This window comes from Gastrolobium bilobum, unplaced genomic scaffold (assembly GCF_033153095.1).
Source record: "Gastrolobium bilobum isolate Gb01-03AN ecotype WA unplaced genomic scaffold, APGP_CSIRO_Gbil_v1 utg9844, whole genome shotgun sequence".
Lineage (NCBI taxonomy): Eukaryota > Viridiplantae > Streptophyta > Magnoliopsida > Fabales > Fabaceae > Gastrolobium > Gastrolobium bilobum.
In genome coordinates this window covers 206,577-224,120 of record NW_026897384.1, presented here as the reverse complement: position 1 = coordinate 224,120, position 17,544 = coordinate 206,577, and the positions used below count along the sequence as shown (strand labels likewise).

The 17,544-nt window shown below is 32.4% G+C and overlaps 1 protein-coding gene across 1 annotated transcript; it reads right to left on the bottom strand.

Moving 5' to 3' along the window:
* Nucleotides 1-3,271: 3,271 nt before the first annotated feature.
* LOC133306497 (auxin transporter-like protein 4) lies at nt 3,272-11,204 on the bottom strand. The gene is made up of 10 exons (XM_061506823.1): nt 10,541-11,204; nt 10,024-10,244; nt 9,740-9,925; nt 9,514-9,626; nt 9,196-9,379; nt 8,677-8,774; nt 7,835-8,042; nt 6,643-6,900; nt 4,125-5,748; nt 3,272-3,359 (listed from the first exon to the last, which is right to left on the bottom strand). Exons 2-9 carry the CDS (start codon nt 10,198-10,200, stop codon nt 5,515-5,517), a joined length of 1,458 nt encoding a protein of 485 aa, XP_061362807.1. The 5' UTR covers nt 10,201-10,244; nt 10,541-11,204; the 3' UTR covers nt 3,272-3,359; nt 4,125-5,514.
* Between the last annotated feature and the right edge of the window lie 6,340 nt (nt 11,205-17,544).

The following is a 17,544-nucleotide window of genomic DNA, read 5'->3' as shown; positions in this document are numbered from 1 at the left end:
GGAGTAGTTGCGTGCTGTAAATCTGTCCTAGGTGTGTGGGTGCAACCGTGTGGGTTGGCGACCTTGTGCTTGGCTTGAGAGTGTGTCTCACGGCTTGGAGCCTCAAGAATCCACTAGGGAGAGTGGAGGTCTTGTGTGAGAGGAGTTGGTGAACTCCGTAGGTTCGGCTTGAGAGTATTCTCAGAGCTTGGAGCAGTGTAGGCACTAGGAAGATCTTTGATATCTTGTTTGATAGCATGTGTGACGCGTGTTTGTAAGACTGGTACACTTGTGATAAATAAAATATCTGCAGCTACTTCAGTCTGGACGTAGCACCCTACTTAGGCTTAGTGGGTGTGAACCAGGATATATCGTGTGTCTATTGTCTCTCTGATTTAATTTCTGAATATTTTGTTTAGAGACTGACAGTTACACTAATTCTATTATAATTGCTGCGTTTATACTCTATAAATTGCTAAGGTACGCTTTCTATTACTACATTGTTCTTAGCATTGCGAAAAACTATTTTGGCATATAGGGATTGAAGAAAAATTGTGTAATTGTTTACTGAATTCAAAAAGATTTTGAAAAAGTTGAGAACACTTATTCACCCCCCCTCTAGGTGTTCCGTAAGCGTCCTGTGTAAGAAGCCACTTGCCCAACATCACATTGGTTGTATATGTAACTAATGTGGAGTTTATAAGGCCTTGGGTACTCCCACCCTTTGAGCTAGCTTTTGGGGTGGTGTATCCCAAAGTTTTTTTGGCATTCCCACCTTTTGAGCTAGCTTTTGGGGTGGTGTATCCCAAGGTTCTTTACACTATCTATATATACAGTAACCAACTACAGGTATTTAATTGAAGGGAAAACATTTTCTCCTTTTAAAAGAGAAAATTTTTTGTTAGTGACTCAAAGCATAAGTGGGTCCCACCTTGAATTTTTTCTCTTCCCACTATTTTGTGGGACCCACTTATGCTATGGGTCATTAACATAAGAAAAAAATTTCTCCTTTAAAAAGGAGAAAATGTTTTCCCTCAATTGAAACTAACTATCAAACTGAAAAAAAATATTCAGTTACAACTAAGTAGGTACACAGTGACGAAGGTGAAAGTGACAGTAAAGCTGTACAGCTCCTGAGGTATGAAGTCTGTTACCTCCGGGAGGTGAACATTGAGCAATCCCAACTTGGACATCATTTCCTTAAAAAGAGCTTAGGTTGAAGTGGTTTGGTGAAAATGTCTATTAGTGGAAAGAAGATGACACTGGAAGTAAGTGCAGGAGCCCTTAAGGAAATTTTCTCACGAACTATTTCAATCTCAGGAGTTGTGTCGCTTTACTGTCACTTTCACCCACTTCACTATGTACCTACTTAGTTGTAACTGAATATCAGTCAGTTTGATTTTTAGTTTCAGTCCAATTACTTTAGATCCTGAATCATTTTCAGTAGTAATACTGTAAATATTTTTCTTTCATGACATCATTTTTTTTATATCCGTAGCGGGTATACCTTCCATTTAACAAGTTATATAGAAAGATGAAAAAAATATTTTTTTCATCTTTCTATATAAACATAACTATTATTCTTCAATTTCTACTGGTCAGATGCACTAAATAAATAGTACAGTAGTAGTACTGTAAATATTTCCCTTCCATGAGATCATTTTTTGTATATCTAGTAGTACATCGGTTATTTAACAAGTAACACTTGGGTAAAAAAAATATTTTTCTTTTCTTTCTGTATAAAAAAACCGTTATTCTTCAATTTCTATTGGTGGGATGCACTAAGTGAATGGTACAGCCGTACAACATTATTACTATAAATATTTCCCTCTTCCATAATGCGATTGCTTCTCCTTTTCTTATTCTTTGAGCTCACAACACCGTTGCCAGAGCTGCCATCTCCTCCACCTCTCGAGTTCCCAAGACAGTGGTGGATAATTCCTCTAATTATCATTGTCTTGCTTTTTGTGGTTCTACTAGCGTGGATGCTAATTCAAATTTTCGTAAAGTTGTTATTTCAATCACCACAACGACTAGCGGGGGCGGCACCACCTCCTGCAATGCCACCAATGAATGTCAATGGGATCATAGGTTAGGCTTGGGATTTCGGGATTGAGTTGTATAATAATATGTATTTCACATATAAGAAGAATGTCAATGATTTTTTTATCTAAATTTTTGTGCCAATTAACAAGCATTATTATTGTTATTGTTAACATTAGTGATCATTGTTTCATAATACAACACTGATCTCCGTGGTTGGTGATGAACCGGAGAGATGAAGAGCTCCATGGATATGGAGATTATGCAGCTTGCCATGATGAAGTGAACCTCCAAGTATCAGCATTTTCTGGTAGGAAATCATAGGGTTGATGTGCGGGAAAAACCTAAAAATTCCCCAAATATGCAACGTAAATGGCAGTAGCAAAATCATTGGTTTGCACTACATTATCTCTTGATGCAGCAGTCACATGACAGTAGTTTATCGGTTATAGCAAGATATAAAAGTTTAATTTATTGTAACGTTGGGTACTTCAGTTCCCTTAGTGATATAAAAGCATGTGAAATATCACATATATGAATTATGAAATGCATATGCTACAAATATTGTTGTGAAATTCTGAAGTACCTGCAAAGTACAGAGCATAATGCAAAATAAAAACACACTAAAATGAATCTGCTGGGTTGACACACAGACAAATTATCCCAGAGACTAATACATCTCGCTACTCATATCTTCAATGAACTGGGAGACTTCTAATTTGGAATATTAATATAAGGCCCTTAAATGAGGCCCACATTCAAAGTTTTATGTAGAATAAATAAACTTGATTTAGTTTTTGGTCCATTGAGCTTAGTATACATTTAGCCCAACATCTACAATTATACTTTAGGAGTTAGTTTAGCCCAAGATCTAAAAATTTCTATTCTAGTCAATTCCATAAAAGTTTTAGAGGGTAATTGCACCTACCATTATTAATAAGGGTAGTTGCACCTACCACAATTAATATTTGTATTAGGCTAGTATAGAAAACTCAAGAATTATTTGGAACCATTGTTTTGTGGAGGTGCCACTAGTATAAATAGGGGTCATCTCCATCATTTTGTATCAAGCCAAAAGAAAAAAAGAGTTGTGTAGCAATAAAAGTGTTCTCTTCCTCTATATCTTTTTATAACCTTTACCTTTCTCAAAAATCTTCCTCCCAACACTTTCATCATTAAGAAAGATCCTAACTCAACAAATGCTACATCTTGGTAAGCTACTTTCAACAAACTGACCTTATCACAGCCAACCATAGTAACCATTTGGAGAGACTTGCCGCCTCACAACTTACAACCAACTTGAAATGCATATTTCCATAAAACTGGACATCTCCCTGCTATAAAGTCATATGTGTTAACCTAAAATACACATCTTTTTCAACATGAATAAATATGCTTGAACCAAATCTGACTTGAGCGTCGGATGTCTTACATGTACATCTCGCAAGACCATGGTTATAGCTACTCCAACTCAAAGCTACACTAAATCATTTGGGGGATATTTGTATGGAGGAAGATGATGTCTGCTATTTTGCATTCTTAGGGGCACTCTTGGCTTCTATGGGTTGGACCGTTGGAGAATGGGCTTCGATGAAGCTAGTGCCTCGTCGAAGAGGGTTTTGAGCTTTTGATGGGTTAGGTTTGGCCCGTTGAGGAATGGCCTTTAAAGAAGCTAGTTAAGGAGAAAGGCTTCAACAGCTCTTGCTGGCTTCGACCTTTATGGATTCACGGATTGAACATTACACCAAGCATACTCAAGCTTACTTGTTTCGGGGCTGTTTTAATCTTCACGAAACTCTAGGAGTAAACATGATTAATATGATAATTAGCATGTTTGGGTACACCTCGCGGAACCTCAATCTTCCATTTCCAGACAGAAAGATAGTTCTATTCAAAAAAATAAAAAATAGGTTCGGTTTTTGTTAATCAAACATGATTTTATATATAGAAAAGTAATTAGACTACAAGTCCAAAAATATAACTTTTGCGTTATGCTGATAATTTTATATTATTTTTTAGATATAACTTTTTATGTTCACTTTAAACTTACTTTTAACGAAATTCAATTTTATAAAATCAACACAATCAAAATAAATACTCACCCAATAGATTTTTGCTAGATTTTCCTCTTCAATTCTTTTGGATCGAACACTTATGCATTATGCAGCTAGATATAGTACGAGCATCATAGGCTGAAATGTTAAGCCCAAGAATTACTGAACAAATTACAACCAAAAAATAAAATAAAATAAAATATATAACAAATTATAAGTGTATAACTTCATTTCTCTAAATTTTCTCCAGTGTTATTCAGCATAGATGGACTGTATTCTTCTCGAGCGCTATATGCTGACAATGTTTAGGCCTAGATTAACAGGTCAAATAAAGCAAACAAATCTCATTAACGTCCATTAATATTCCTATACTTTTCATGAAATTGGGGAATTGGGACTTATGAGAGGGGAGCGTTTGTAAAACATGCACATAAAAGTAGCTCCACTTACAAGAAAGATATGTAGATTCCCCTTCTCCATATCTAGAAAGAATATCATATGAGGTTCTAATCTGACCGTATATTTACATATACATTGTGTCAAGATCCTGACGCGCTTACTTTTCTCGCATCAGAACTGAAAAATGCATCTGCCAAATATCAAATGCATGTGCACCGAATTGAAATGACACTAGAATTTTAAATTTATCAAAATCAATGGGAAAAAGAGGTTTGATTGGTCATGAAAATTAATGATAGTAAACGTAAACGTATAAACTAATTGAGGTTAATGACATATGGCCCATAAATATTAAAGGGGTGGTGGTTCATGTATCATGAAAATATAGGTTATAATATAATGTATATAATGTATTTGGTGGGTAATAATGGCACGTGACAAGAAGATGAACCCACATGCAGAGGTGCAGCCCATGTGAATATGAAATGGGTCCACGCCCCATTTCTCACTATGAATGAAGAATGAGAGAGGAATCTAAAAGCTTTAAGTGGAGGGAATAAACAAGTAGCGCACACCACCTTTTGAACTCAGACCACGTTACCTTCAACACAGCAAATAAGACTATAAATTGTTTTTCTAAAGGCATATTCCGGAAAACATGCAATGTAATAATGATATTGGCAAACAAAATCTTATAGTATCTCCCAATCAAAACAAAGAGGACAAAAAAGAAAGAAAGATACCAAAACATACGTATCTAATTTACTTAGCCTATGCATTTCATAGCCAAGGAATCATAACATTTGACACACTATTTTTAATCAGCTAATCTTAAAGGTAGAGGGGATTAAAAAAAAAAAAAAAAGCTATATAACAAAGAAGAGGAACAAAAATATGCAACAAAAAAAAGAAAAGCACACATCAAATTAAGGGGGAAGTATTCACGACTCTCCCCCATGTATGATACAAACTATTGTGGGAAATGTGATTGATTGTAGCTGAACTCTACTATGTTGAGGTGAGTGACTCAGCTTTGACTTTAGTGATGATGGGGTGGTGGAGCTGCCGCAACATGTGGCGGTGGCGTTGGAGGCTTGCACTGGTAACACTTAGCAAAAAGCCCAAATGTGTTAATTTGCCTAACAAAGTTGGTCACGCTGGCCCATCCTCCAAACCCAAATCCAACAACTAAAACCCACACCACAATGAATGCATTCAAGACATACATTGCAGTCCAGCTTGGCATGAAGAAAGGAGGCTTCTCAGCAGCATTCTGCAAAATGATAAAAACAAATTTAGATAAACTAATTGGAGGCCCCTACACTTACTATTGTGTTCCTCAGAAAATTCCCAAAAAAGGGATCAACAATGATGCCAAATGGGTTGATTTCACAAGATTTTCAACAGTATCTATGGGGTTAAACTTCGATCTATTTGGAGGACCCTACTAGTCATGTACACCTTTAACCTTTCTCCTAACTTGAATTATTGGGGTAAGAGATCAGTCAACTACACCAGCTCAGCATATATAAGCATAGTACAATAATCCATCTGTAGCAAATAACTAAACGAAAATGACCCACTACCAGCCTCAATTCTTCTTGCAATATTCCAAATCCAAGCTTTGAATGCTTTTGTACATTTGCTGCCTCCACTCAGTGATGGCAATTCCACTAGGGTAACATCTAATTTTGGAGCATATCCTCATGTTACGTGAGTACACACTCCTTTACTAAAACTAGTCAAAAATGGGACTCAAGTGATATAAGCCATTACAGGGTAGAATAAGTAAAATTAGGTGTGTTGCTTTTTTTTTTCAATTTTAACAAATAAAGTTGAGTCTCCCAAAATATTTTCAGTGTTAAGAGAGTACCGAGCACGGGGTATACCCTTTACCAAATATGGAAAGAAAATATCTACATTACCCCTACCTTTACAATTATTTTCTCTTATATCCTTTTTTTTTTTTTTTTTGACAAGGAATATCTATTCCCCTTGTATAGAAAATATGTTTCTAGGTCTCCAGTATTACAAGAGTACTGAATATATTTCCCTAATTCTGGCTGTGAACCCACTCATTAAAAGTGGGGGCTCAAGAAACACATAACATGATATGGTGGTGGGGCAGGTGAAGAGATGGTTAAGGACATGAATGAAGAGGTTTTACCTGTCTTGCTGAGGCTTTTCTGTATGTGAGCATATGGGCTAAGGAGGGGATGATGTAGACAGTGAAGCTAACAAGAAGAGCACCAACAGCTGAATTTATGGGTCCAAAGAAAGGGAAGATTATAGCTAAGAACCATATAGGTATCACCACTGGCAACCTTGCTAGTGCCCTCAAACAAATGCTCTTTGTGTCATGCATCCCAATAGCCTTCTCCCACACAAAGTACAATGGAGTACAAGCAAACCCAAATGTGATGAACTGCATCCATAAATTTGGGACAGGAAAAATAAAAATACGTTACCATAAGTAAAAAAAAAATATTCTGTCTCCATAGACAACAAATGTTTTTCCCCATAAAACTATAAGAAAATCATCGTTTAATGAAACTAATTACGTATTAGAATTAAAAAAATATTAAAAATAATGGTTTTGGATGGTAGGTTACGGGAATTATTTAATTGATTAAAAACACTTTGATATTCAAACCAATTTAATTTGGTTCGAACAAACTCGAGATATAAAATAAAAATAGAAGGCAATTCCGGCTAAAGAAAAGAAAAATGGGAATGCTAGCATTAAAATAGTAAATGAATTGTGTATTGATATATGTCAAAAATAATGTTAATATGATTGCTTTCCTTATAAATTTAGAGATGAATTAAAAAATTAAAAAATATGACCTTGAAAGTGATGTCCTTAAAATGAAAGGTTTGACTTTGGTGTACAAAACACATTTACATATTTTATACATCAAGCCATATATTCTCTATAAATTTAAATTAAATATAATTTAAATTAATATATTCTCTACCAGCAAAAAAATAAAATAATATATTTTCTATATTTTACAGTAATATTATTTAATAAAAAATTGTCACTTCATTTAATAAATTTAACATCTTATATAACTAATATATTTAAATTTATTAAATGACATATCAATGTAAAACTAAAAGATTAGTATAAAAAATTTATTCTTTCCGTATAAGAAAATTAAAGTCAATATGGAAATAAAAATCCAACCAAAAAGTTGGAATTAGTGGTCACTTATTTTTAGTTCCGTTGTTTTGGATTTTGTTTTTAAAAATAAATAATTTTTTTTTTTTTTTGGGTACTAAAAATAATAATTCTTTTAAGTTGTTACATTGTGACTTTTATGTGCCAATCAAGGAAAAGCGTACACCGAACTTACCTGGTGAATGAGCATGAGAATAACGGCGGCATCACGGAAACGGGTCTTGGGGAGGAGAGCGAAGGCGTTAGAATGGTTCAATAAGTCATCACCAAAAGCCCAGTAAACGGAGACGGCGGAAGGAATCGTTAGTGTGAAAACGTACAAAGTGGCCATCAAGTATATGTACTTGAACTTTTGGGGCTTCCACATGGCGTGCATAATCTCACTGCAACATTTGTCACATTATTCACTTTACTTTACACTCAAAACAACTATGAAGAATAATCACACAAAAAAACATGACATTGAAATTTCCAAAAACGGGGGCTTCTTTATTAGGCTTCACTGTGCGTTTATGTTTTTTGTAGAGAAATATATTTTTTTATGTTAATTTATCTCATAACATGCAAAAAAATAAATAATAATAATAATAAATGAAATCAACCAAAGAAAAAGAGATGGAAAAAAAAAACAAAATAGATCCCACCCACTTTTTATATGTTGAAAAAAATAATTTTATCTCATGTAATATGAAAATTATGTTTCTTTATTTTTAATTTCACGGACATAACATGTTCATAAAACTAGAACTCTATGCAGGTAGGGGACAAAATATACCATACAATTTGGAACCATCCAATAGAGTTGCAATTTTTCATCTTCCAAAGTTTAATTAATTGAAAAAGATAGTACAATTAGAAAAGAGATAAATGTTTGCATGATTTTGTTTTTGTCGTGTATAGTCTCGAAAAACGAGAGGACCGGCAAAAGCTGCGAAGAGAAGCCGTGTAGAAATAGAAACAAGTGAAAGATGATGGAGAATAGATTATGATGTTTTATTAAGGAAAAGGAAAGCTTACACAGTCACAGCATGTCCCCCAAACGTGTATAGTATGTTAGTGGCTCCGGTGAAGTATAGCACTAGCTTTGCTGGACCCGAGTGTGTGACATTCTCTGCCTGTAACATGATTTGCAATATGAATATTATATCACTTAGTAATTGTTTCAATTAAAGTATATAGACCAACTGATTTAGGCCTTTTTGACTCATTTTTTTACCATAAAGAAAACATTTTAGTAATTGATTCAAAATTCAATTATTTTGTCAAAATAATATAGTGTTATACAATTTTTGTAAAAGTAAGTTTAAACATGAATTTGAATTCTCTTATTTGTTCATAATTATTTATTTAAAAATTATATATTTTTTCTCTTACAAATCATCGTCAATAATTGATTACGATCAAATAACATCGTCACGTATTCACTTATCCAAAATCCAAATCCCGTTATTTTAATAAAATATTTGGATTTTGAATGATAACGTAAAATGTTTACTTTTTAACATTATTATTCCAGTTAAAAGTCCACTGGTTTACCTGGCCATGAATGATAGATGCGATAGCTAGGTACCAAGCCGTATAAGTGGTCATTCCAAGACCCAGAAATGACCATATACGGTAATTGTGGAAGGAAGGTATGAACACAGTTGTAGCACAGCAAGCTCCGAAAATATAGGTCCAAGTCCGTTTGTCCAATTTGTCATTTATGTAATAGATGTTACTGCTCAACATAAAAAAAAACCAACCAAAAAAGGTTAACAAAAAAAAAATATGCAAAATCTTTTTTAATCAGATGCAAAACTGATTATAGATTACTCCAAATTGCCCTTTTAAAAATAAGCAAAGATCTCACACCTTGCACATGCTATAAGCTGTATCACAGATCCAAAGAGGAGGAAGGTACAATTGAAGGCTAGCCCTGCTGCTTTCCAATAAGGACCCAGCAACCCATCAAGTACTTCGAACCACTGAAAATCCAGAACAGTGTGAATCATTTCAATTAAGTCACTGTGGTTCTACATAACAGATTAGAAACCAGTGGTGGTGGTGGTAGCTTGTGAAGGCAACACAATACACCAACCTGAATGACATGGTTCTTGAAGCTGACGTTTTCCTTTTCCTTTCTGGTGCGGTACTCCACATAGAGGACACTGATTAGGTAAGCAGTCCAGCTTCCAATAATTCCATAAAATACCTGAAGCAAGATGCCTGATAGCATACCCAGTTGAGAGAAAGAATATGGTAGTGTCAAGAGCACTTGAGCTACCTATAAAAATGAGAACTTTAACAGTTAAATCATGAGATAAGTGATTTCATTAAGTTTTTTTTTTAAAAAAGGGTATTTATTTGATGGGGTAATTTTACTTGATTTGAAGCACAGCTGAACCATGCATCCCAAACAGAACCACCATGCCATAGGAAACTCTTGACACTTAACATGGATTGGCTTTGTTCCCCCACCTCTTCCCTAGTCCCACCTTCATGTTCTGTCTCATTGAAGTTTGTGACTATTGCTTCCTCTGCTTGCTTTTGAGACAACATTGTCTTGGTTATACACAAAAGGCAGTGTCTAAATACTTGTGGATCTGAAATACATAAAAAAGATAGTAAAGGAGACAAAAACCATGATCAAAACTTAGCCCCAGAAAACGAAAGCCAAAAAAGATCCCAGATCCATATAATTGGAAATTCCTTTTGCAGAATTCCAAAAACAAAAATAACACTTCCCCACACAAATCCAAAAGAAAAAAGATATGGGGAAGAGAGAAAAAAAAATTAAAAAAAAAAAGTGGGCACAGAGTGAGTACATGTTTTACTCACCAATAACTAACAAATGAAGCCAAAACAGAAGAAAATTTAATACTACTCACTTTCCACTAACCTTGTTCGAGATGTCTCTTTCTCCTAAAGCTTAAAGGAAGAAAACTCAGTTAACAGATCTTCCTTCCAAGGTTTTGATTTGAAAATCTTTACTCTTTGAAGCTTTGTTTTTCTTCGTTCTCAGTTGAGCTTAGTACACTGCCAGTGATGGGGTAGTGATGATGACTAAAAATTCCTCATTCATGGATTGTGACAAAGGAAACTTTAAATGCAAGCAAATCTCGGGCTTCAGAATATGGCCTTATCATGTGAAGCTTTAAAACTTAGCACAATAATAGCCATAGTGTTAATGTCACTAATTGGCTCAGAAAAAATGCAGAACCAAACCCTCTTAAAGACTGCTATGGCCGCAAAAGCAGGGAGAGAACAGAAAACTCTGCAGCGTTTCAAAGTCGGTGTCTTTTGTATTTGGTTCAGAGACTCTGACACTGAATATAAAGACCCTTTTCGTTACTATTCAACTAGATATATTTATATAAATAAATATATAAATTGATGTGGGTGTTTTGGTTTATAATATATAGAAGAAGTGTTTTTCCCATAATATATAACCAAAAAGAAAAAGGTAGAGATTGTGAGAGTGAAGCAACCAAGCAAGTACTGTGTAATAATGCTTGTGTTGCTTTTTCTGGCTGTCTTTTTTTTTTTTTTTTTCTCTTTCTAATCTCAATGGAGAGAAAGGAAGAGATGAAAACCCAAGTCACTGTTGGTTCCAATTCTGATTCGATTCTTGGTGCTGATGACACAGAATTTATAGATCAAAGGGACTGGGACGTTGATCTAATCAATAAGAAGCGAAAACCAAGGCCATATATTTTTTGGATTTTATGTTTATCATGTAATATGATATAATATTACTTTTCTACACACACATATTAAAGAGGTAGGTCTACATATTTTTTTTTTTTTCATCATTCTACTTTCTCTCTCCATTTTTTGTGTGTCTTGGAAATAACTCTTAAATCATGTAACATAACACTAATAAAACTCATATTTTTTTGGATTATTGATTTTACGAGAAAAGTTATATTTATAACATATTATTATTTATAATTTTTTATAATTATATCTTAATTATTAATTTTCGTCTCTTATTATTTATTGTTAATTAATAATTAATTAATAAATTTAATTTGTGAAAATAATAATCGTTAATCGACAAAAATCAACAGATAAGATATGATTATAAATAAAATTAGGTTGTAAGTATAACTTCCCTCTAATTTTATTTCTTATATATATATATATATATATATATGAGGCTGGTTATATTTACAAACTTTTTTGTTTACAAACTCTTACAAATCAGACAATCTTCTCTCGGGAGAACACTAGTTATACTATCTTCTCCCGAGAGAAGATAGTGTAATTTGTAAAATTTTGTACAAAAAGTTTGTAAATGCATCTTTCCCATATATATATGTGTGTGTGTAGGATTTATATGAAATCATGTGAAGAAAAAAGTGAAAAAAATAATAATATGGAGATAATTTTATTTTCTATACACATATAAAAGTATGTGGAGTCCATGTTGGACCATGTAAAGAAAAGAGGAAAAAAAATAACATGTCTCGTATATTTTTATGTGTATTTAAAAGATAAAATTATTTCCTATAACATAAAAGGCATTAATTTTTTTTTATAGTCCTCAAAAAGCAGCTTCAACGGCTAAGATAATAAATTAATAATCAAAATATTAAAATAAAAAATTAACTAATACCAACTTGATCATATTGTTTCAGATTTCATGTGATGATTCCATATAACTTTGTTTCGCTTGTGTTAGCAAAATTGATACATGAGAAAAAGTACATTTCAAGTCACAATATACGTTGTATAATGAGTTTAATTATGATATACAAGATGTGCTTTAAAGGTTTTAGAATAACTGATAAAATATATAAAATTTATTCTGTAAATCAATAAATAGTTCAAAACCAAAAAATACATAAGTTTGTAACATAAAGTTAGGACTACTAGTTAATATCAATTTAACATGCAAAACTTTTTAATTAGTACTCGGTCTTTATCTATCTTTAGAAAAATAAAAGACTCTTCATGGAGAAATGCTATATAATATGTACCACTTGAAATAAGATAACAACTAGTTAAACCACTATTGAAAGAAATAGCAGTTGATGATAGAGCTTTGAAATTAACTTGATGACTCTTTTTCTTTTTCTCTTGTTATTTTTTTAGTTATTTTAGTACTTATAAGTTAGAGAAAGTTGAAGCTTCTTGATTTCAACCATAGATAGGAGGCAATAACATGATTCGTAGTTATTACATATCCTATCATGCCCTAAGCTCAGATCCAAATCTCAGTCAACAATTTCAATAATTTAAAATCCCAATTAATTCCTTTATTTTATCTCAAGAAATTTTTTTTTTTAATAAAATAGATCCCTTAAATTATTTCCCTATATTTAATTTTGGTAATTCATAATGTAGCAGCGAATGCAATCAACTTGAGTTTTTAATACATTGTGGGTTCATCATCAACCTCCCTCTGTTCCCTAATCGATTGCAAGATAGTAGCTCTTTTGTCCACATGCTGCGCGTGGTGAACACTCTCCCTTGAAAATAATTCATGTACCGTAATTTAGCAGCGAATGCGACCCACTGTCCCCAAACCCATTCGATCCAATCAAGCAATGGTATATACAATCTCTTCGGAGTAAACTTTTTAGGGAATATGAGAAAATTTTCTCATTCTAATTCTAATGTTACATTCACAAAAAAAGATAAGAAGACAAAAAAGTTAAGATGAGACCAACTCATATATTATGAATGTAGCATGAGAAAAAATTTTCATGTAAAATAAGAAAACTATTTTTCAAAGTTTTAACCGAAAAATGTTCATGCAATTTTACTTAGATTTCATCCTTATCACACACTAGAAAGAATATTATCATCATTACATTTTATCTATAAATTTAACATTACATTTTACTGAATAATATAAAATATATTAAAAATTACATTATCAACGTATCTCTTTAGACCATTCCCAAACATTTCGCTATGATATTGGAGATATGTCCTCGCATCAATTTGATCTAATAAACATTTGAATTTTAAAATTCTTATGTTAGCGTATAGTTTGATGGTGATAATAAATTTCTAAATGATTTTGAAATTGGAGGAAAGTTAATAAATAACTTATAGTTTTTTTTTTGGATAACAATTAAATAATTTATAGTTAATTGGACTACAAAAGTAATACGGAAAAATATTTCTCAAGTTAGCTTGAGATAAGTTTATCTCCAACTACTCCAAAACTACGTCGTTTTATTTATTTATTTTCTTATATTAATTGATCCATCTTTGTATGATTATAATTTAGTAACCGAAAATAATATTATCTCAAGCAGCTTGAGAAATGATAAGTATAAAATAATGATATTTTAATTTACATTTTTTTTTTCGATTTACTAAGTTTGTTTGACTTTATATTTAAAAGGAAAGTGTTTGCTTTGTAAAAAGCGTAATCCGGCGCGGCGCACGCATGTTTTGAGTATTAAGTATTAACTGCTGAGTGTGTATGCGCATTTTTTTTCTAAAGAGGTTTGGCTGAAGCCGAGCCATGATGGCCCCTCCACTACTTGTGAAATGCTTAAAAGTGACACGCGCACATTAATAGCCGATTTATTTTCTTTTTACCTTTTACCCATTTTCTCTCTCCGGTAATAAATATGGACGTTTAATCCATTTCAACACAAAAAATTTAACTTCTAACTTATAGCAGTGAATAAGGTTATATTAATAATTTTATATTTTTTTAATATATTTTTTTATATGAAAATTTACTGAACTCGAAGAATGTACAATAGGCCAGCTTAATTAACAATTTTATATTTCTATGATTATAAATGATAAAGTTCACCTTATTAAATTATTAACACCAATATGTACTTAAAACTTAAATTCAAAATTAGTATTTAACTTAAAACAACCGCATATTTTCTCTAATTGTCTTATCAAACTACTTAAATTACCCTACCAACTTAGAAGTGTGCTCACCACTTCTCTACCCTTTAGATTCATTACATTTACATTAACGCACATATGCTGAAAGAGACCAAGGAATGTTAATGAATTTTTTTTTTAATTATATCAGGTAAGGTTTTTTTTACTAGGAAAAGTTTTAAATAATTTTATTGATGAAAATTTATTGATAAACCATTTATAGATACTAACATAAGCTTTTATTATAATTTGTGCATTTTCTGATTTTAAAGGGAGGCAGTTTTTTAATGCATCAAGCAAATTATATTACCTTAAAGATGAAACTAGTCAATTTTGAAATTCAATGATGACAAGCATTCAAATATAATAATAAAAAAAATACAAATGAGTAAGTATTTTCAAAAAAAATTTAAAAAAAATGAGAACATCGAATCACGTTAGGTTTGCTATTTCAGGAGATAATGTAGGACCTCTAGGTGTATCCAAGTGGTGGTGGTGACGGTGGATCCACCCACAATCCCCAAAGCCACCGTGGTTTAGTGCTAAGGAGTATCCATGTTAGAAGGAAAGTGTATGCCACAGAAAAATATAACACAACTACCAAGTTGTCCCGTTCAAACGGGGATTTGTCGGCTTGGTGAGGGTTCCCACTTGCTCAGCTTCCCACACCCTTCAACTTCTTCTTCTCTATGTTTCCATTACTTCCATTATTACCTTCTTCATTTCCTTTTTTTAACACATACACACATATATTGTATTGCTTTTTTTTCTCTCTTTTTTTTTGACCTTTTGTTATGGAAAGATACTTCATGTTATTTTTTTTATTTTTTTTTTGCAATTTTGACTTGCAAAGTTGACGTAGTGATGTGGTTTCTTCCAATGAGATGTAGCCGCCTAGAATGGTCAAACCTACAATATATTATTACTACGTGTTTTCACTAATAATCCCATTTAAAGATTTGAGGTTTAGTGGGGGAAGCAATGATTAGTGAATCGATTTTGACGCCACTAAAGTCCTTTCCCATGAGGATCAAAACTCGGAGAATGTTCCATTGGTGCCCTTCAATTGGGTCCCCTTTCCACCTCTATTTTCATCACACGTTTATAATCTCATCTCATGGGTGGGGAAGGGGAAAAATATTATGTATTCTCTTTCAATTTTTCTTTTCTTCTGTTTTCTTTTCTTTTCTTTCCTTTTTTTTTTTTATTCTATGGAATGAAGTGAACATCATATAGTTTGGTAAGCAAGAACTTGACCTTTACTTGTTAATAGGAGTTGATGATACTAAATCATTATATAATTTCTTAGTTTGATTTATAATTATCAACTATTAAATGATTCCTAACGAATTTTGCAACACAATTTAATGATCAACAACGTAAGAAGTATCGTGAAAATTTAATATTATATAGTTATTGGCGCCAATCTAACGATTAATTGGTTTAATTTAATAGGGGGAGGGGGACATCAATCAAATTCCATTATATTTTTATGCTAATATGCAACGAATTATCTTACTTTAAGTTATTGGCCAATTTAAATTATAGTTTCATTGGTAGTTAGAAATATACAATGAATAATAAAAAAATGTAAAAGTTTACGAAACGCTTTTGTTTTATGACGAATCAAATATATGCATTTTGGGGGTCATATTGGAATTAAAAACGTAATCATCAAAGACCTAGTGGAGCATTCGCTATGGACTTTACACGAGCATGCTTTGTGACTGAAAGAAAACGAATAAAATAACCACATGGAATCTTGAACAAATAGATAGCTTTACCTGGGTTAGCCCTAATTGGGGGCCACTACATCAATCCAAAGACGGAAAATGCCTTTTTATGTGTTATTATAGGGTTGGTGCACTTGGGGGAGCACTCGATACTTTCCATTTGCTTACTTTCACTTTCATCCAAGGCAAAGGTCATGTAACTTGTAATAAGTTGGTAACACCACCTGATGTACCTGTGATCATAGAAAAGCACAAAATGTTAAGCATCTCTCTCTCTCTCTCTCTCTCTCATTTGCACTTTGTGTTATGTTGAAGACTTGAAGTGTTAATAGGTGTTAGGATTAGCTAGGATTATACTTTTTATTTAGTGTATTTGATGCCACTATTACATTCACCGGTGTAATGAGATATGTTGACAATATATTTTTAATGAGATAGTGAAACCCAACTCATGAAGATAGTAGAAATCGATCACTTCACAAGTCAAAGTTACGGCAACTCATGTTCAATTCCTTTGTTAAAGAACAAATCTCGCGCCAAATGTATATGTTGTTTGTGATTGTGTGGTTGCATTCATGTGAGTTTCTCTTAATTAGAAGAAAAAAGAAAATTAAGGAAATATTAACTGAAACGAAAGAGTTTAAAAAATATCCAAAAGTTGACGTACAAGAATGTGTTGGGAAAGAAAAATAAAAAAGAAAGCCAAACAGTAAAAATTTAGACCGCGCATACGAAAATAAAAATATGCAAAAGGAGATTAAAATGAGAGAGGAAAAATTAATCACGAACTATGAAAACAATAAAAATGTGAAACATTTAGTTTCAGTAAATAGTTGGAAAAATGCTTATCATATAGGCTAATTTTATATTAATTCCTCAAAGTATAAATTTTCAATAATTTAGTCTCTCTATCCAAATAATGAACATGAACAGACTACACTTAACGAAAGGACTAATTAAAATAGAGCAAAATATTATATTTACAAATATTTTATATGCAAATTACTCTCTGTATTACGGGTAGTACATACCACTTTTAATATGTATTACTCGTAGTATATAAAATAGTTTGTAAGAGTTTGTAAACAAAAAATTTATAAATATAACATACCCCATTAAAATGATAATAAGATTTACTAAAATGATAAAATTAATCTTTAAAGAATTAAACTGATAACAAATAAATCTTTCAAAAACAAAAAGATTTTACTTTAATACATAAAGTCGTAGAATCAAAGGAGGTTGGTTCAAGTGATACATGCTTGATTCTTTTTAAGCAAGATATTACGTTCAAGTTCTTATG